The sequence below is a fragment of the Prionailurus bengalensis genome, chromosome A2 (assembly GCF_016509475.1).
Source record: "Prionailurus bengalensis isolate Pbe53 chromosome A2, Fcat_Pben_1.1_paternal_pri, whole genome shotgun sequence".
NCBI lineage: Eukaryota > Metazoa > Chordata > Mammalia > Carnivora > Felidae > Prionailurus > Prionailurus bengalensis.
Window position 1 is genome coordinate 57,043,496 of NC_057348.1, and position 19,918 is coordinate 57,063,413.

At 44.2% G+C, this 19,918-nt stretch overlaps 1 protein-coding gene across 2 annotated transcripts; it reads left to right on the forward strand.

Annotated features, from left to right (window-relative positions):
- The first annotated feature begins 514 nt into the window (after positions 1-514).
- HMCES (5-hydroxymethylcytosine binding, ES cell specific) lies at positions 515-19,288 on the forward strand. Of its 2 annotated transcripts, none has more exons than XM_043588263.1 (7): positions 515-603; positions 1,086-1,291; positions 8,007-8,150; positions 8,652-8,777; positions 15,168-15,349; positions 16,875-17,067; positions 19,005-19,288. In XM_043588263.1, exons 2-7 carry the CDS (start codon positions 1,109-1,111, stop codon positions 19,230-19,232), a joined length of 1,056 nt encoding a protein of 351 aa, XP_043444198.1. In that variant the 5' UTR covers positions 515-603; positions 1,086-1,108; the 3' UTR covers positions 19,233-19,288. The 2 variants fall into 2 exon arrangements, with proteins under 2 accessions (XP_043444198.1, XP_043444197.1); XM_043588262.1 differs by having other exon boundaries at positions 521-649.
- The last annotated feature ends 630 nt before the right edge of the window (positions 19,289-19,918 follow it).

Below are 19,918 nucleotides of genomic sequence, written 5' to 3' on the forward strand. Positions count from 1 at the left end.
CTAATTTCATGGCTGAAACAGGCCTGCAAAGCCTGTTTTCTAAAATCTAGGCCTGACTCTTAGGAATTCAGATTTGGGGTTGGGAAGGTAGCCAAAGGCCTGGGAAGTCACATTCTGGTGCCCACTGAAGTTTAAGAGTGACTTGTATGATTCACGTAAGTTTTCCTGATGGTTTCTCAAAGTTTGTCCCAAACTCTGAGGCAGTTAGCCTCACTGCGAAGTAAATCAAATGTTCCGTTATCATCCCTACAACGACCCAGTGCTCTAATTCCGGCTCCCACTATACAGACCAGGACACCTCACGCTCCCTGGGCCCCACCCCATTCCTACGGCAGGGAGTGGGCCTTCACGGAGGAGAGCTGAGCTTCAAGAACCGGGGAGTCCCCAAAGCCAGTGGTAGTCTTCTCCCCCCACCCCCCCTACTTTCAGATAGCTGGACGCCACGGGAACCTCCAGGCGCGTGGGGGCGGGGCTAGGCGCCGTCGCCGGGGGCGGGGCTGACCTGGCTGGGGGTGGGGCCTGGAACCGGGAGCGCTGGCCAGCCGAGCCGAAGCGCCCGCGGGGGAAGAGCGTCGCGGGCTGCCTAGAGGAGGTGAACGTGAGGTGAGGCTAGGCGGGCGGAGGTGGACGTGAGGCGAAGTGAGACGAGGTGAGGCGAGGCGGGACTGCGGGGCCGAATGGAGGAGAGGCGGGGCGGCCGGCCGAGGCGGCCCGCGGCCCGGGCGCGGAGCCGCGAGGTGGAGCGGGCGGGGACATGGGGGCCCCGGACCTCTCCTCCGGGAGGGCCGGCCCCCTGGCGGCGCCGGCTGCCGTCCTGGAGCTTTAGCGGGCGGGAGGCCCCAGTCGGTGCCCTGAGGGGAGAGGAGGAGCGGGGCCGGGGAGGGTCACGCAGAGGAAGTGGCTCCAGCTGTGACCGTACCCGTCCCCCCCTCCCCCCGCCTCGTGTGTTTCTTGGCCGCACCGCTGAGCTGCAAGAATAGCACCTCGGAGCGGGCCGCCTCCCCGCGCATGGGTGCCCGCGCGGCGTGGAGAGAGGGCCGTGAATACGCGAGTGCGACCCGCCCCCGGTGTGCTCTCGTCTTCAGGGTGTGCGGGGCCCCGCCGGAGGATGTGCGGCCGAACCTCCTGTCACCTGCCCCTAGATGTGCTCGCGAGAGCGTGTGCCTATCGGGACCGGCAGGGCCGGGAGCGGCTCCCCGAGTGGAAGGACCCCGACAAGTACTGCCCCTCTTACAACACGAGCCCTCAGTCGAACAGCCCCGTGCTCTTGTCACGTCTGCACTTTGAGAAGGTAACCGCGGGTCTCTGCGCCACACCAGCTTCCGGCCCATCCGCTTCTGTAGGGTTTGGCGTCTGCCCAGCCCCTGACATTGAACTTGAAAACCAGCCGTTGCTCATATAGTCTGATCCCCAGTTGAGAACCACTCTGGACCTTACTGCAAGAAGTTTTATCGCTTTCTTCTTACCTTAGAAGAGGATTCCGTATTTATTCTTCAGGCTCAGTTGAAGGCTAGTCATAATACATGCCAAATTTATTTGAACACGCCCCCCTCCATTTAAGTACTTTTTTTTTTTTTTTTAATGTTTTTATTTATTTTGAGAGAGAGAGACAGAATCCCAGGCAGGCTCCGAACGTCAGCGCAGAGCTCAATATGGGGCTGGAACTCACTAACCTTGAGATCGTGACCTGAGCCAGAGCCCCGCGCTTAATGACTGAGCCACCCAGGCGCCCCTCGAAGGTTTTTTAAGATCACATCTTTCAAACCTCACTGATCATCAAGGTCATTTGAGTACCTTTGGAAAAAAAAAAAAAGATTTCCATGCCCCTTTACCAGCCCAGTTGAACCAGAATCTCTAGGCCTAGGGCAGGATTAAGGCTAGCTAATGTGAAACACTTGTGGTGCTTCTTGAATGTTGAAGTTTCTATTTTTTCTGCTTGTGTTTTCAGTCGGTTTATGTTTTGTCTTTTATTGAAACTAGGAACAGATGCATTTGGTTTGGTTATCTGAAGTTTAATTCCACCTCATTGTTTCTACAGTATTTACCCATGTAGTGTTGGAGTGACCAATAATTCATAATCATGTTTTGGTTCTTTGCTTTATCTCCTGAATGTGTGTGTTCACGTGTGTGCGTGCAACTGTGTGCCAGTGCTAGCATGTAGTAAATAAAATGCTTAATTCTAGAAATGAATGGTTGGTTTCTCCATGTCTTAAGCATTTTAAATGCCCTTGAGAGGCTATGAAAAATTATGATTGTTTTCCATCATGGCTATTTATTCTATTGGACCATAATGCTTAAAGCACTTTATAAAGTCAATTATACCCTTGCTACTTACTCTTCAGAACTCTTGTGATAATATTGTAGTCAAGATTCATTTTTATATTACTTGAAATAAATGGGCCCCCGGGTGGCTCAGTCGGTTAAGGCATCCGACTTTGGCTCAGGTCATGATCTCGCGGTTCTTGAGTTCGAGCCCTGCATCAGGCTCTGTGCTGACAGCTTAGAACCTGGAATCTGCTTCAGATTCTGTGTCTCCTTCTCTTTCTGCTCCACCCCTGCTCGCACTCTGTTGCACTCTTTCTCTCTCTCTCTCTCTCAAAAATATAATATTTAGAAGAAATAAGCATACTAAATAACATTGATCTTTTTTGTTGAACGAAATAGTAAATGGCTTATTCTTGAGCCATTTTTACTGGGTGCATACCTCCCTGTTGAAACTAAAAAAAAATTTTTTTTTTTTATGAGAGGGAAATCAAAATAAATATCATGGGGGATCTTAACTTGGAAAGGAAAGAATTAAACATGTCTCAGAGGAAGACCTAATTTGAAGTGAAAAGAGAGACGGATTAAATGTGTGGTCCTTATTCTTTTTTATAGCCTTGGTTCTCTTTATATCCCCTCTTTAAAATTATAGAATGAATGTCAACTGGAAGAAAATATTTGTTTTAGCAGATGTAAAGAAGTGTAGACATATTGTGACTTGTCCTAGGTTACCCAGCAAATGAGGGACAGAGCTGGGACTGAGGTCCAGACCACTTTCCCCACTCCAGTGGATGCTTCCCCGAACTAGGAATGGGGAAGGTGGAGCCTCTAGCAAAAGTAGCCCTCTCTTTCCATCAGTGGTATGAATTTGCTGATGCAGTGTTTTGATTCCACATCTCTAATAAATTTTGTTAAGATTTCTGGGGTTTCCTAATTTTGATAAAATTTGAGGTTCCATTTGTCTCAAACCTGTAAATTGTAAAACAAAATTAGAATCATTTCAGCTGTTCATTAAACCTTATCATCAACGGCCAACACGTGTACAGATTGCAATATTTGCATTTGAAACCACTGATTTGCAGATTACTTCCTCTTTCATTTATCTACCCCAGCTCTACCAGCTGTTCTGGTCACAAGTCCAAAAGGGTAGAGGAAAAAGATGACTAATATTGAGCAATATTTTCAGTATTTTGGCTTCTCAGCCATCTTTTATTTCTTGTTCCCAGTAGGGGGCAGCCTCATGTTTAGGTTTAGTTTTCAATCGTCCAGTGAACACACTAGCATTAAAGGTGATCAGTGGGATTTGTAAAAGTAGGATTTCTCAACCTAAGCAGTATCAACATTTTGGGTGGGAAAAGTCTTTGCTGTGAAAAGCTGTCCTGTGCATTGCAGCATGTTTATCAGCATTGCTGGCCTCTACCTACCAGATGCCGGTAGCATTACTGGCCTCTAACCACCAGATTCTTTGTGGTGGGAAGCTGTCCTGTGCACTGCAGAATGTTTAGCAGCCTTGCTGGCCTCTACCCGCCAGATTTCTACCCCCTAGATCTTGGTGGTGGGGAAGGATTGTCACACTTGCCACATGTTGCGAATCTCAAATTTAGAGTATTGTTGTCTTGCAGATTCCTGATGAGAATCCATTTAGTTGACCATTGTATAATCTCTCATTTATGCTTTGGGTAGGGGGCTTGGAAGGCACGTTTGATTCTGGAAAAGAGGACTTACAAAAGCTCTGTTTTCATACTTTCTTTCTCTTCCTATCTCAGATGAGATTAACACTTGGATTTTCATTGTCTACCCTACTGTAAACAGAAGGAATGAGGGGCCCCGAGAAAAAGAAAGATGAGACATAGCTTTGGTGACACAAGAGAAGTCATTTTAGGCCCCTACCTATTTTCTGTGATCTACGCCCTACTGGCTCCACTTGCCTAAGCACACTTCTTGCAGAATTTCAAAAGGAGGTGTCAGAATTACAAAGAAATAAAAAAACCTCCTGTAGTTAAGGATTTTAAGGGAAAAAAGGGAATGCAAAAACTAACACTCTCTACCAGTCCAGGAAGTAGCCTAACCATACCAGTGGTAAAACTCCCAGTGCTGTTTCAAAAGTAAACAAGGTCCAGCATTCCTTACCTGAAATAATGAGCCCAAGCCCCATGCAGTTCACACACTGCTGTCCCTGAGCCTGCCCTTAACCCCTTTCCCCTGGTCCTACAGTTACCTCTGCTTCCTTATAAGGAGCACAGGCTTCTTTAATGTAATATAGGTTGCATGTATAGGCATGTTCTCTAAGTACACCTGTGCAGCCTTATGTCCACTTTCACATGCAGTGACAAAGCTCCCCTTTCTGAATGTTCATCCTAACCCTAAAATAAACCCAGTCACCACCACCCCCATCTCCACTTCCCCCATCTTACTCCCTCCTCCCGTCTTATTTGCTGCAAATAGTTTCCTTCGTGTGACTCCACCTGGTATAGTCTCTATGTGGAACTCACCAAGGAGCGAAGTCAACTGTTAGTTCAGTTATACTACCATTTCTTCTAGGGTAGTCTTTTCCTTAGTTACGTTGCACGCTCATCGGTTGCTTTTGTTTTTCCTGCCTCTTGGCATACAATATACCCAGACTGCCTCTGTCTTTAAGCGGGAAAATATACACACGTGTGCATATGTATACACACACGCACAGTTGAAACTCATTATTTGTAGATTTCATGTTAGCAAATGTGTCTGCTTGCTAAAATTGTGTATATTCCACAAAATAATACTCATGTCACTTTTGAAGTCTTTCACAGACACATAGACAGGAAGAAATTTTGAATTACCCAAAGTACACATTCCCAGCTGAGGTTGAGTAAGGCAAAACTCTACCTTCTTGTTTCAGCTCTTACATTGTAAACAAGTACTCTTCTTGGAGTTGATTTAGTGCTATTTCTTGCATTTCTCTGCATTTTGTTGGTGATTTCACTGTTTGAAATTGCCCCCAAGCTGGGCACCTGGGTGGCTCAGAGTGTCTGACTTTGGCTCAGGTTATGATCTCATGATCTCATGGTTTCTGAGTTTGAGTCCCCCATGGGGCTCTGAGCTGACAGTGCAGAGCCTGCTTGGGATTCTCTCTTTCTCTCCCTCTCTCTCCACCCACTTGGACTTTTTCTCTCTCTCTCAAAATAAATAAATTAAAAAAAAAATTGCTCCCAAGCATAGTGCTAGAGTGCTGGCTAGTATTTTATTTACTTACTTATTTAAATGTTTGTTTATTTTTGAGAAAGAGAGAGAAAGAGAGCATGAGCAGGAGGAGCAGAGAGAGAGGGAGACACAAGATCTGAAGCAGGCTCCAGGCTCTGAGTTGTCAGAGATATCTGGCTTATTTTACTCAGTGTAATGTTTTCAAGGTTGATCCATTTGATAGAATATGTCACTACTTCATTGCTTGTTTATGGCTGAGTAATAGAATTCACTCTCTGCTCATGGTCTCTTCCAACCTGTATTGTACCACACCACATAGAATAGTGTGTGTGTGTGTGTGTGTGTGTGTGTGTGTGTGTGCGCGCGCGCGCGCGCGCACGTGCATTTTAATCTGTAGATTTCATCAAAGTCTCAAGGGGCCAATTACCCCAATAAAGTGTAATGACTATGTGTCAGAGGCCCCTAAGAGTACCCCCACATTTGGAGATTCGGTTAGAAGGACTTAGCGTATAAGGCTCAGGTTTATTACAGTGAAAAGATATGCAATAGCATTAACAAGGGAAAGAGACATAAGTAGGAGTCTGGAAAAAAATCCATGCATAGGCTTCCTTAGGTTCTCTCCTTCCTGTGAGGAGATATACTAGGAAATATCCTTCTCCAGCAATGAAAAATACAGTAATGTGTGGTGTTTCTGCCTGGGGCAATCCATTAGAAACTAAAAGCCCAGGGTTTTTATTAGGTACTCTGCCTAGCAAGTACCTAAATTCCAGAGTCTCAAAAGGAAAGCAGATGTTCAGCATAAACCTCATTTTTGTACAGACTAGGTACAGTGAACCATCCTGTATCTGTTAGGAAAAGGGGAACACTCAAAATCCAAGGTCCCAGATGCTAAGGGCCAACCTTGTAAGCAGGCCTTCCTGAAAATAGCATCCTTGGACTTGCTATAACTTTTCTGCACAAAACCACTTCCTACACATTCTTGACATTGCCTCTTTGTTCATTTAATTTTTTTTTAAGTTTAGTTACTTTTTTTAGTAATCTCTACAACCAGTGTAGGGCTGGAATTCATGACCCCAAGATCAAGAGTTGCACACTCCTCCAACTGAGCCAGCCAGGCACCCATGTTCGTTTAATTTCATATCTGGTCTTCCCTCCCATTCTCTTCTTTGTCTGCATTTTGTACCTCTTGTGGGATCCAATTTAAGAACTACCCCACCCCTGTCCTTTCTGCTTCCTCTAAGGAGCTGATACTTTTCCATTCCATCTCTCACGGATCACTCTCTGCTGAACTCCTTTGTGACTCCTTGTTTGTACCACTTCTTTTTTTTTTTTTTTAATTTTTAAAAAATGTTTATTTATTTTTGAGAGACACAGAGACAGAATGAGAGTGGGTTAGGGGCAGAGAGAGAGGGAGACAGAATCGGAAGCAGGCTCCAGGCTCTGAGCTGTCAGCACAGAGCCTGACACGGGGCTCGAACCCACGAGCTGTGAGATCATGACCTGAGCCAAAGTCAGACGCTCAACCGACTGAGCCACCCAGGCGCCCCTTGTATGTACCACTTCTATGGCCCTTAGCCTATTGTATCTTACATTATTAATGTTTTGTTGTATATTATATTATTAATGTTTTTTTTTTAATTTTTTTTTCAACGTTTATTTATTTTTTGGGACAGAGAGAGACAGAGCATGAACGGGGGAGGGGCAGAGAGAGAGGGAGACACAGAATCGGAAACAGGCTCCAGGCTCTGAGCCATCAGCCCAGAGCCTGACGCGGGGCTCGAACTCCCGGACCGCGAGATCGTGACCTGGCTGAAGTCGGACGCTTAACCGACTGCGCCACCCAGGCACCCCTATTATTAATGTTTTTATGTCTTTGTGGCCTCATATGTCATCGTGCAAGTCCTTTGAAGTTAAGCACTCTTCTATGTGCCCCCACAGCACCCTGAGCATCCCTCATCCTAGCATGTCCCTCATTGTATTATCGTTGTCTGTAACATGTGCTGACTTATTTATTTATTTTTATTTTAGAGAGAGAGTGTGAGTGGTGTAGAAGAGAGAGAGAGAGAGTGAGGAGCTTTAAGTGGCTCCATGCTCAGTGCCGAACCCAACGTGGGACTCGATCCCACAATCCTGGGATCATGATCTGAGCCAAAATCAAGAGTTGGACACTCAACCAACCAAGCCACCCCAGCTCCTCTGTAGTATGTGCTTTTTAAGAGCTGGAACCACATGAACTGCTAGGCCTAGCACTCTCTCTCTCTCATAGCAGGCACTAATTCAAAGTTTACAGGGACTAAACTTCTTTGTATCCCCCACCCTACCCAAGCAGTATGTCTTACATTCTAATAAATACTAAAGAACGTCAATTGCTGAGGAGTTCAAGTTACTCACATCATGATAGATAAATCATTAAAATTGTTTTTCAAATAGATCTTTCCCTTTTAGTGTTCTTCTCTGTACTTTTTGTATTTTGATATTAATAGTAACATAATGCATGTGCCAAATTTGGTTTTGTAAATTTCATTATGCTCTACTCACTGGATCTTAACCTTTTCCCATGGCAGGGTGCAGACCCATCTGAGCGTATCATTGCTCCCATGCGATGGGGCTTGGTCCCATCTTGGTTCAAAGAGGATGATCCTTCCAAACTTCAGTTCAACACTACCAACTGTCGTAGTGATACCATAATGGAGAAACGGTCCTTCAAGGTAGGTAGCTGGTCTAGAGAAAAGGCACATATTCTGTTCTGTTTTCCGACAGAGTTGTTAGTATCTTATACACCTGAGAAATAAAATAAGGATCTCCTGGAAAGTGTGTTCCCAGTCGCGAATAATGTTGAGGGTGGTTATGCATATTACTGCATGATAAATCATGCCAACACATAGTGGTTTAAAACAAAACTATTACTTCTCATATTTTGTAGGTTGACTAGGTTGAGAGAGAGAGAGAGAGAGAGAGAGAGAGAGAGAGAATGACAACTAGACAGTTTTCACTTGGAGGTTTTCATGCACTTATAATCAAATGACAGCTGGGGCTGGAGTACATTATTTAATCTTTTCAACATCTGCATAAGGAAGTTATGCATAAGGAAAGTGAGGCACACAGACATTAAATAATTAAGGTCACACTTTGGTGGATGTGAGATTTTTCGCTCAAGTACATGAAACATTCTCTCACCAAGACTGTATCTTGCTCACGTTTTTCCTCAGGTCCCTCTTGGAAAGGGAAGACGCTGTGTCGTCTTAGCAGATGGATTCTACGAGTGGCAGAGACGTCAGGGAACAAGCCACAAGCAGCCGTACTTCATCTATTTTCCCCAAGCCAAAACAGAAGAGGTATTGTCAACAGCATTCACAGTTTGGAAAGGGACAGAGAAACCGATGCAAAAAAGGACATTTTGTATCTTTCCTCATAGAGTTGTGGGTTATTTTTTTTGACATAACTGCTTTATGTTATGAATTATGTAGCCATACATATATATGTAGCTATATATATATTTTTTGACATAACTGCTTTATGTTATGAATTATGTAGCTATAATTCACCATAAAATTCACCTTTTTAAAGGATGCAAGTCAGCGGTTTTTGTAGTATAGTCAAAGTTGTGCAACCATCACTGCTGTCTAATATTACATTTTCATTGCCCCCAAAAGAAATCCCATATCTGTTATCTGTCACTGTCCATTCCCTATTCTTCCCAGTCCTGGCAACCACGAATCTTTCAGTCGCTATAGATTTGCCTAATTGGACATTTAATATATTTGGAGTCGTATAATATGTGGTCTTTTGTATCTGGCTTGTTTTACTCAGTATAAGGTTTTCAAGGTTGATCCATGTGATAGAATGTGTCACTATTTAATTGCTTGTTTATGGCTGAGTAATAGTCCATTGTATAGAAAGGCCACATTTTGTTTATTCATTCATCAGTTGATGGACACTTGGGTTGTTTCTACTTTTGATGGTTATAAATAAGGCTGCTACGGACATTCGTGTACAAGTTGTTACATGGGTATGTTTTAATTTCTCAAGTTTATACCTAGGGGTGAATTGGCCAGGTCACATGGTAACTCTATACTTCACATTTTCCTCGTAGAACTTTCATTTTTTTTTTTTTTTCATTTTTTTTTTTTTAATGTTCATTCATTTTTTGAGAGGCAGAGAGAGATGGAGCATGAGCAGGGGAAGGGTGGAGAGAGAAGGAGACACAGAATCCGAAGCAGGCTCCAGGCTCCGAACCGACAGCACAGAGCCCAATGTGGGGCTCGAACTCACAAACTGTGAGATCATGACCTGACCGAAGTCGGATGTTTAACCAACTGAGCCACCCAGGTGCCCCTAGAACTTTCATTTTAAGACAAATGGTAAATTTAGCCTGTTCACATAACATTATGAGGAGATTGAAAACAAATCAGATGTGCCAACATCATGTTTTCATTTTAATCAGATTTACTGCTCTAATACTGCTAAAGCCTTTGCGTTCTCACTGCAGTTTGCTTTGTTAAAATTGCAAATTATGGGGGGCGCCTGGCTGGCTCAGTCAGTGGAGCATGTGACTCAATCTCAGGGTTGCGAGTTCAAGCCCCACATTGGGTATAGAGATTCCTTAAAAATCAAACCTTTAAAAATAAATAAATTAATTAAATTAAATTGAATTACTAGTAAGTAGAATTCTGGGGCTCTCTAGAGGAATCCACTCCAAAAGATTCCTAGTGCTTAGCTTTTCCATCTTTAGGAATTTCCTATCTTAAAATTGCAATTTCCTCGGACACTCTTCTTGAGAGACTACGAGGCATTTGTGTGGATTAGGATGGGACTTCCTTCAGTCCTATACAGTTTTTTTTACCTATAAAAATGTATCTGTTCACTGGACTTTCATTAACCACATACAATTGTATATGGTCCTGCTACTAGTCTCCTGGAAGTTCAGTGAGACAGGATTTCTGTCCTTGATACTCGATTACCAAGACACACACAAGTCAACAGTTGCAGGTCAGCGGTGAATGCTCACTGAAGGCATGCGTGTGAGGTTATGGCGGCATAGAAGACAGCACGTAACTGAGACTGGGGCGTCTCAGAAGGCTTCCCAGAGGAAGGAACTTTGTAACGTTTAGAAGATTTGCACTTGATCTAATTAGCAATCTGGTGGGGTTAAAAATTCAGCATTCTGCTAGTTTGCTAGTTGTTTTCATTAGCTCGTTTTTCCTTTTCTCATGTTTTTCCCGGCTGCTTTTGGATTCAGTACTTTTTATGATTCCATTTCGTCTCCACTGTTGGCTGCTTACTTTTACTTCTTTTAAAAATGTTAAGTCGGTTAGGTATCCGACTTTGGCTCAGGTCGTGATCTCACAGTTTGTGGGTTTGAGCCCTGAAGCCTGCTTTGGATTCTGTCTCCCTGTCTCTCTGCCCTTCCCCTGCTTGTGCACACGCTCTCTCTCTCAAATTTAAATAAACATTTAAAAAATTTTTTAAAAATTGTTTTTGGAGGGCATCCGGGTGGTTCAGTTGGTCAAGCATATAACTCTTAAAATTCAGCTCAGGTCATGATCCCAGGGTCATGGAATCAAGCCCTGTGACAAGCTCTGTGCTAACAATGCAGACCCTACTTGATACTCTTTTTCCCTCTACCCGTCCCCTGCTCTCTCTCAAAAAAATTTTAAATAAATAAGTTTTTGTGGGTCACCTGGGTGGGTGTCCAGTCGGTTAAACATCCAACTTCAGCTCAGGTCGTGACCCATGGTTCGTGGGTTCGAGCCCCACATTGGGTTCCTCACTGACAATGCAGAGTCTGCCTGGGATTCTCTCTCTCTCTCTCTCCCCCTCCCTCTGCTCCTCTCCCACTTGAGCTCTCTCTCACTCTCAAAATAAATAAACATTAAAAAAAAGATTCTTTCTTCCCCTCTCTCCCTGCCCCTTCCCTGCTTGCTTACACACATGTGCTCTCAAAAATAAAATAATAAAATTTAAAAATAAATAAGATAAAATATAAAAAGCTTCGTTTAGTTAAAAAACAAAAATAGAATAAAAATGCTTTTGGTAGCTATTCTGTAATACACATTTTCTTACATTTTTTTTTGAGAGAAAGAGAGAGACAGAGCACAAGTGGGGGATGGGCAGAGAGAGAGACACACACACAGAATCTGAAGCAGGCTCCAGGCTCTAAGCTATGAGCACAGAGCCCGACCCGGAACTTGAACCCACCAACCGTAAGATCATGACCTGAGCCAAAATCAAGAGTCAAATGCTTAACCGACTGAGCCACCCAGGTACCCCCACTATTTCCATTTTTGAACGGTGTTTTCACTGTGTATAGAATTCTGGGTTGGCAGTCTTTTGGTTTTTTTCCAGCACTTAAAAAAAGTACTCCATAGGCTCTGGCTCTTTTAGGGTTTTTTTGAGAAGTCTACTCTAAGTTTTGTCTTTTTTCTTCCATTTGTAATGTGTTTCTATCACTCCTCTTTCCCTAATGCCTTCAACATTTTCCATTGGTTTTTAGCAGGTTTTTTTTTTTTAATTTTTTTTTTTTCAACGTTTATTTATTTTTCGGACAGAGAGAGACAGAGCATGAACGGGGGAGGGGCAGAGAGAGAGACACAGAATCGGAAACAGGCTCCAGGCTCTGAGCCATCAGCCCAGAGCCTGACGCGGGGCTCAAACTCACGGACCGCGAGATCGTGACCTGGCTGAAGTCGGACGCTTAACCGACTGCGCCACCCAGGCGCCCCGGTTTTTAGCAGTTTTAATATGATGTGTGTAGTTTTGTGCGTTTGTATGTTTGGCATGTTCACTGAGCTTCCTCATATCTGTGGTTTGATGTCTCTCATAATTTGTGGTAAATTTTCAGCCATTGTATATTCAGATATTTCTTCTTACTCATTTCTCTTCACATTCTGTGATTCTAATTGCACGTTAGACCATTTGATATTGTCCCATAGTTCTTCAGTGTTCTGTGTATTTTATTTTATCTCTGTGTTTTAGTTTGGGTAGTTTTTACTGTCAAGTTTTTAAGTTCACTGATATTTTCTTATTTTGCCAACATTTCTTAACTGTTTAATGTATGCTGTTCACCTTTTCTACAAGAGCCTTTAACATTGTTTTTAAGTAGACTTCACACCCAACACGGAATGTGAACTCATGATGCCAAGATCATGACCTGAGCTGAGATTAAGAGTCAGATGCCTAAGCCACCCAGGTGCCCCAAGAACCTTTAACATATTAACTAAACATGTTTTAATGTTTATTTTTGAGAGAGAGACACAGACAGACAGACAGACAGACAGACAAAGCGTGAACGGGGAAGAGGCAGATGAGGGAGACACAAAATCTGAAGCAAGCAGGCTCCAGGCTCTGAGCGGTCAGTACAGAGCCTGACACAGGGCTCAAACTCAAAAACCATGAAATCATGACCTGAGCTGAAGTCAGATGCCTACTGTCTGAGCCCACCCAGGGGCCTCTAATTAAACTTATTTTAAATTCCCTCTGATAGTTGAGCATTTGGGGAAAGTGGTGTCTTGAGTCTGGTTCTGTTGATTTCTATATCCCTTGACAGTTCATTTTGTTTTCTGGCTTTTTTTTTTTTTTTTTTTTTTTTTTTTTTAATTTGAGAGAGAATTCAAGCAGGGGAGAGGGGCAGAGGGAGAGAGAGAAAATCTTAAGCAGGTTCTACACTTAGCATGGACTCCAGTGTAGGGCTCGATCTCAACCCCAGGGATCATGATCTGATCCCAAATCAAGAGTCGGATCCTCAACTGACTGAGCCACCCAGGCACCCCATCTTGTAATTTAAAAAAAATTTTTTTTAATGTTTATTTATTTTTGAGAGGCAGAGAGACAGAGTGTGAGCAGGGGAAGGGCAGAGAGAGAGGGAGACAGATTCTGAAGCAGGCTCCAGGCTGTGCACTGTCAGCACAGAGCCCGATGTGGGGCTCGAACTCACAAAGGTGAGATCATGACCTGAGCCGAAGTCAGATGCTCAACTGACTGAGCCACCCAGGCACCCCCGATCTTGTAATTTTTGATTGATTGCCAGACATACAGGCTGAGATAAATTTTTGCCTGGAAATGGATACACTTATCCTTCTAATAGGGTAATATGTGAGGTTGAGTTGATCTTATCAGGAGCTGAACTGGTTTTGTTGCTACGATTACCTTTGTTCATTACAGGTTTTAAATTTCTCTGTGCCGTTTTGTGTTCATGGTAAGGGTGATTTTCCAGAGAGTTTTTCTCAGTAGCCCTGCTTCCTTCCACTGTAGTACTTCCCTTTGAGCCTGTGCTGTGGAGAGGCTCTGTCTGTGCTCTTGCTGCTTCCCCAGAATTAGGCTGCTGTTGCTGTCCATGTGGTGCTTGCTGATCTAAAGGGTGGGAGAGCATTCTTTATTGTCTTCATACAGCCTCAAATCTCAGAACTGTCAGGCTCAGGCTTTCTCAGGGATCCTGCTCTTTCCCCAGGAGAGTAGAGGGATTTTTCTTTCACCCATCCCCTGACTCAGTGGGTCTATACCTGTATCTTATGGTCAATAGGGTTTATAACCCATACTCTGGCCCTTAAGGCTTTTGCTCCTTAGAGGAGAAATGATTGGGTGAGACTTCTCGCCTTTCCTGATGCAGGAGAGCTCCCCTCCTCTAGGCGCATACCAGCAAGGAAGGCTTTCTCTAGTCTCCTGCTCTGCCTCCATCTTTCTTGTGAGCAGCTAGGAAGGTTCGTGGAGAAGAGTCTGCAAGCTGATGCAAAGTCCCTGATGTCTGCAGCTCCCACGGGTTCTAGACTCCCAGGCTAGCCCACACAGTGCTTTTAAACAATTCGGTAATAATTTTGTCTGAATGAAGGCCTTGTCTTCCTCCTATTGCCATCAGTAAGCCAGTACTTATGTCTTGTCTTCCCTTGGAGGCCCCTGTCTTTCTGTAAAATTCAGTCCAGTTTGTTGCCCAGTGACCTCAGTTTTCTGATGAATTTTTTTCAAGTTATGATTTTTGTAGATTATCTAGCTTTTTTCTTTTTATATATATATTTTTTTCTTCTAATGTTAATTTTTGAGAGAGAGAGAGAGAGAGAGAAAGCAAGCGCACAAACGGGAGGGGCAGAGAGAGAGGGAGACACAGAATCCGAAGCAGGCTCCAGGCTCTGAGCTGTCAGCACAGGGCCTGATGTGGGGTTCGAACTCACAAGCCCTGAGATCAGGATCTCAGCCAAAGTTGGATGCTTAACTGACTGAGCCACCCAGGTACTCCTAGCTTTTTTTTTTTTTTTTTTCATGTTTATTTATTTTTGAAAGAAAGAGAGACAGAGTGTGAGTGGGGGAGGGGCAGAGAGAGAGGAAAACACAGAATCCAAAGCAGGCTCCAGGCTCTGATCTGATCAGCACAGAGCCCAACATGAGGCTCAAACTCACAGAACCGTGAGATCACTGACTGAGCCACCCAGGTGCCTCTCCTAGCTTTTTTTCTTATTGTTAGGGTGGAGGGGAATGACAGGCTAGATCCTGGAAGACCTGAATGCCTACTGATGGTGTTGGTTTGTATTCTGAAAGCATTAAGGAGCCATAAATCCATAGCTTCAGTGGGTACTTACACCAAACCTCTTTCTTTTGGCAACAGTGGATCAAGAACAGTTAATAACACATGGGCTGAAGTACCTCTAAACATTGTCATGTTAAGTCTATAGTAGTACCCAACTGTGTGTAGGAGGGGGCTGCTGAATATCTAATCTGTCCACGTATTTTGCTTCCAGTCAGGTAGCACTGATGTTGTAGAGAGTCCTGAGCACTGGAAGAAAGTCTGGGACAACTGGAGGCTGCTGACAATGGCAGGGATCTTTGACTGCTGGGAGCCCCCAGAAGGAGGAGACCTCCTATATTCCTACACCATCATCACAGTAGATTCCTGCAAAAGCTTGAATGACATTCACCCTAGGTAAGTCACAGATCTTATCCCTGCGTCCAAAAGGATTCAGAGGAAGATTTGTTTCCTGCTTTTAGATAGGTAGCTTTTGGATTCAGTGCTTCTGTATGCACAAATTTTTTTTTTTTTTAACATTTATTTTTGAGACAGAGAGAGACAGAGCATGAACAGGGGAGGGTCAGAGAGAGGGAGACACAGAATCTGAAACAGGCTCCAGGCTCTGAGCAGTCAGCACAGAGCCCGACACGGGGCTCGAACCCACAGACAGTGAGATCGTGACCTGAGCCGAAGTCGGACGCCCAACCGACTGAGCCACCCAGGCGCCCCTGTACGCACAAATTTAGAGAGTAGCAGTTGTTTTGCAAAATACAGTCACAGTCAGTTTTGCTATAATATGACATGTGTTCCTAAAAGTCACACTATGCAAAACTGTACAGTGTAAACCCAAGAACTTATGAGAAAAGTGGGGTTTTAAGGGGCAACACCTAAAAATTGGTCAGGAACACATGAAGAAATAATAGGGATCTGTATATTAAAAACAGTACTATTGTTGTCTATGTAGATATTACATTAAATATGGCACTTTACCTTAGAAAAATTTGCTTCTGGAAATGAGTGTTGGAAAAGTTGTAGCTTATGAGCTATTATGAAATGAAAGGGGGGCGCCTGGGTGGCGCAGTCGGTTAAGCGTCCGACTTCAGCCAGGTCACGATCTCGCGGTCCGGGAGTTCGAGCCCCGCGTCGGGCTCTGGGCTGATGGCTCAGAGCCTGGAGCCTGTTTCCGATTCTGTGTCTGCCTCTCTCTCTGCCCCTCCCCCGTTCATGCTCTGTCTCTCTCTGTCCCAAAAATAAATAAACGTTGAAAAAAAAAATTAAAAAAAAAAAAAAAAGAAATGAAAGGAAGATTATTTAAAATTTATGATCTTTTGCGGTCTTAAATCCTGGGGCATGTCTTTCTGCCTTTGAAGTGTTGCTCCTTCAGGGCATACATTTATAATAGGTATGTATTTATTCAGAATTGAACAATTTGATCCAACGTATAGCCTCCTCCTGCAATTAACTTCTGTATCACTGCTGAGAAAATTATTCCTAACATCTTCTGGGTCCCAGGAGGCATCTTAGGCAGCCATTTTGCCTTCTGAGGCATAGGCGTAGTTCACAATTATGGGAATAACTCTTTCATACTGTAAATCTAGAGATTAATATTGTAAGTTTTCCCTTTAATTTCCCTTTAATTCTTGGCTGAGGCATCGTGGGAAGTTTACCAGTTGGTTAGCATGTACACTGGAGTGCTCTGGATCCAATCATAGCACCGTTCACTGTCTTTGCCATAAACCTGTGTAAGCTCGTTCTCCTCGTGGTGAATTTCGTGCCCTGTCAAGTTGTGGTCAAGGAGCACATGGCAACAATCAGCACGTGAGGTGCAGAGGAAGGACGAGCTTCTCCTTAGGATGATTTGCACTGACTCAAGTCTCCCTTCTGTCCCTACCCTCACTCTACTCTACCTGCCAACTAATGTCTCTACCTCACTGGCTAGGATGCCTGCCATATTAGATGGAGAGGAGGAAGTCTCTAAATGGCTTGACTTTGGTGAGGTCTCAACTCAGGAAGCTCTGAAGTTAATCCACCCCACAGAGAATATCACCTTCCATGCAGTCTCTTCCGTGGTGAACGACTGCGGGAACAACACTCCTGAATGTGTGACTCCTATCAGCCTACTGGTCAAAAAGGTAGGGGCCTGTGATTCTGACAGTCCTTTCTGAGCTTTCTGTCTTCTGTCAAGATATCTTTTTCTTTTAGGATACGGCCTTTCCCAATTAGCTTTATGTTTTTTTAATTTATGTTTTATTTATTTATTTATTTATTTATTTATTCATTCATTCATTCATTCATTCATTCATTTATTTATTTTGAGAGAGAGAGAGAGAGAGAGAGAGAGAAAAGTGGGGCTCACCCAAAGCAGGGCTCGAACTCACAAACCTAAGCCGAGGTCAGATGCTTAACCGACTGTGCCACCCAGGCACACAACAATTAGCTCTAATTTAAAACACCCAATGCTCACATTTCCTTGGGTATGGCAAGGTTGAACAGAGCAGTGATTCTCCAAGCTGGCTGTGACTCAGACTCCTCAGGAGAGCTCTTTCAAAATGTAAATGCTGGATCCTATCTAGACCTATTGAGTCAGTATTCAGGGCTGGGCTTGGGCTTCTGTGTCTTTAAGAAGCTTCTGAAGTAAGTCTGATAAGCCAAGTTTGAAGATTCCTAATCTAGAGGGTGATTATAAGAAAGACAAAGGAATCCTTGTCCATAATTGTATCTTTGCCTCCCAGCTGTGTAGTTTTTTTTCTCTTTTCTGTATCTGCTTTCCCAACTACAAGTTGGAGGAGTTCCAATCCTTGTACTCCTTTAGGAGGATTTGAGAACATTCCTGCCCTGAACTTTAACTTTTTAGAATTGGCAAGGATCCAGTTGTATTTTCAAGGGAAGGTGAGCAGACCAAAGGCCTCCAGTGGGAACAGAAGTTCCAGAGCAAAAAACTGGCTTTTGCCAATATTTGGGGATGAAGATTTAGGAGTAGCAACTGTTTCCAGGTGGCACAGAGGGACTTAAGTAGGACATGGCTGGGCGCCTGGGTGGCTCAGTCGGTTGGGCGTCCAACTTCCGCTCAGGTCATGATCTTGCAGTCCGTGAGTTCGAGCCCCGCATCAGGCCCTGTGCTGACAGCTCAGAGCCTGGAGCCCGTTTCAGATTCTGTGTCTCCCTCTCTCTCTGACCCTCCCCTGTTCATGCTCTGTCTCTCTCTGTCTCAAAAATAAATTAAAAAAAAAAATGTAAAAAAAAAAAAAAAAAAAAAAAGTAGGACATGGCTGAGTGTTCCAAGAATAGACATCTTAGAATGCCTGAGAAGTGTTAAGGACAATGATTACAAAACAGCTCCCCCCCCCCACATTTTTATTCAGGTTTCTACGTTTTCCATACTCTGTGTCATCTTTTTCTTTTGTCGCAGTTCTTTGCAAACTCCTGCAACCCTGATCTTTTATTTCTTAGATGTCTCTAAAAATGTAATGATACGCATTCATTTTGTACTAGACTCTGCCCCATTTCTGTCATGGTCTTTACTCCTGAAGAACTCCCATTCTGGAGAGGTAGCATTATGCAAATTCAGAACCTTCAGTTCAGCGTTGGGGTGCAGGTGTGAGAGAGCAGGAGGGAGCAGGCTGGTCAAGGAGAGGCTGCCCAGCGGGGAAACAAGTCAGCCTGTTCAGCCTTAGCTGAATCCTTAATCATGGTGACTCTTCAAAGCCATACCTCTCCAGTGTCATTTCCCCACGCTCAGTCTGCTCTCACTGAACTACATCCTCTTCCCTAAGAAAGCTTCTTTCTCTGCACCTGTTTGAAATGCTCATCAACTCTCTTTTCTGACCAGTCCCACGCACCTTATATGTGAAGCTTGCTCTGAGAGCTGGTCCGTGCCTGTTTGTACCCCTTGGAGCATACTCGGTTGCTCCTTCCTTCCCCTCACTCCTGACCAGTCATCCCCATCTGGCTCTTAATAACATTTTCTAAGCCTGGGTCAGTACCTAGTGCCTCTACCCCTGTTTCTTCCCTTGGAGTTGGTGTTTTCCTAAAAGCTAGAGCTGGGTGGTTTGAGCGTTCTTTGTCCTAGGAGCCCAAGGCAAGTCGTAGTAGCCAGAAGATGATGCAATGGCTGGCCACAAAGTCACCCAAAAAGGAAGACCCCAAAACACCCCAAAAGACAGAGTCAGATGTGCCCCAGTGGTCCAACCAGTTCCTGCAGAAGAGCCCACTCCCCACCAAGAGAGGTGCCACAGGACTCCTGGAGCGATGGCTGAAGCAGGAAGAGCCCTTGGCCAAGCGGCCGCACAACAAGTAACAGGACTTTCAGAGACTGCTGCCACGATTTGCTGCATTAAATATTGTTGCTGGTGACAGGTGCTTGCGTTGTATGTTTGTGGATTTGCTTTGGGATGCGGTAGCACAGTAGTAGTTGACAGTTGTGGGTTTATGAATGAGTAGCTATCCTGCCTGCACCATGAACCCACAGGGGGGCAAAGGGGCAGCCTACAAAGAGGAGGGGCCACCACCATCAGTGCATAAGGGGCTTTATGGCTGTGGCCCTCTGCTGGTTTGACTGGTGGACCCTGCTGGCAATTCTCAGCCCTGACCTGGTACTGCTTACAAAAGGCTGTTTTCTACCAGCTTTTGGAATTAAGTTCTTAAGATGTTGTCTTTTTTTCTGAATAAATTATATTTGATAAACTGTCTACATTCCAGAAAATGCTGCTGTTAGGGGAAGTTCTGGATCTTACTGTTTTCTCCTAGGATCAGTCCTAGGGAATGGACTTTGTCACAAATATGGAGCACTGGGGCTTTCTGTGGATAAAACTGCTTTCTTGGAAATAGTAAGAAGGTTCAGTGGGGGTTAGGGAATGTTCTTTATTGAGTCTCTTTATTCTTAATACTTGTAAGTTTTGTGAATCCTTTAGCTTAAAAATTTTTAATGGTTTTTTTATTTATTTTTGAGACCGAGCATGAGCAGGGGAGGGGCAGAGAGAGAGG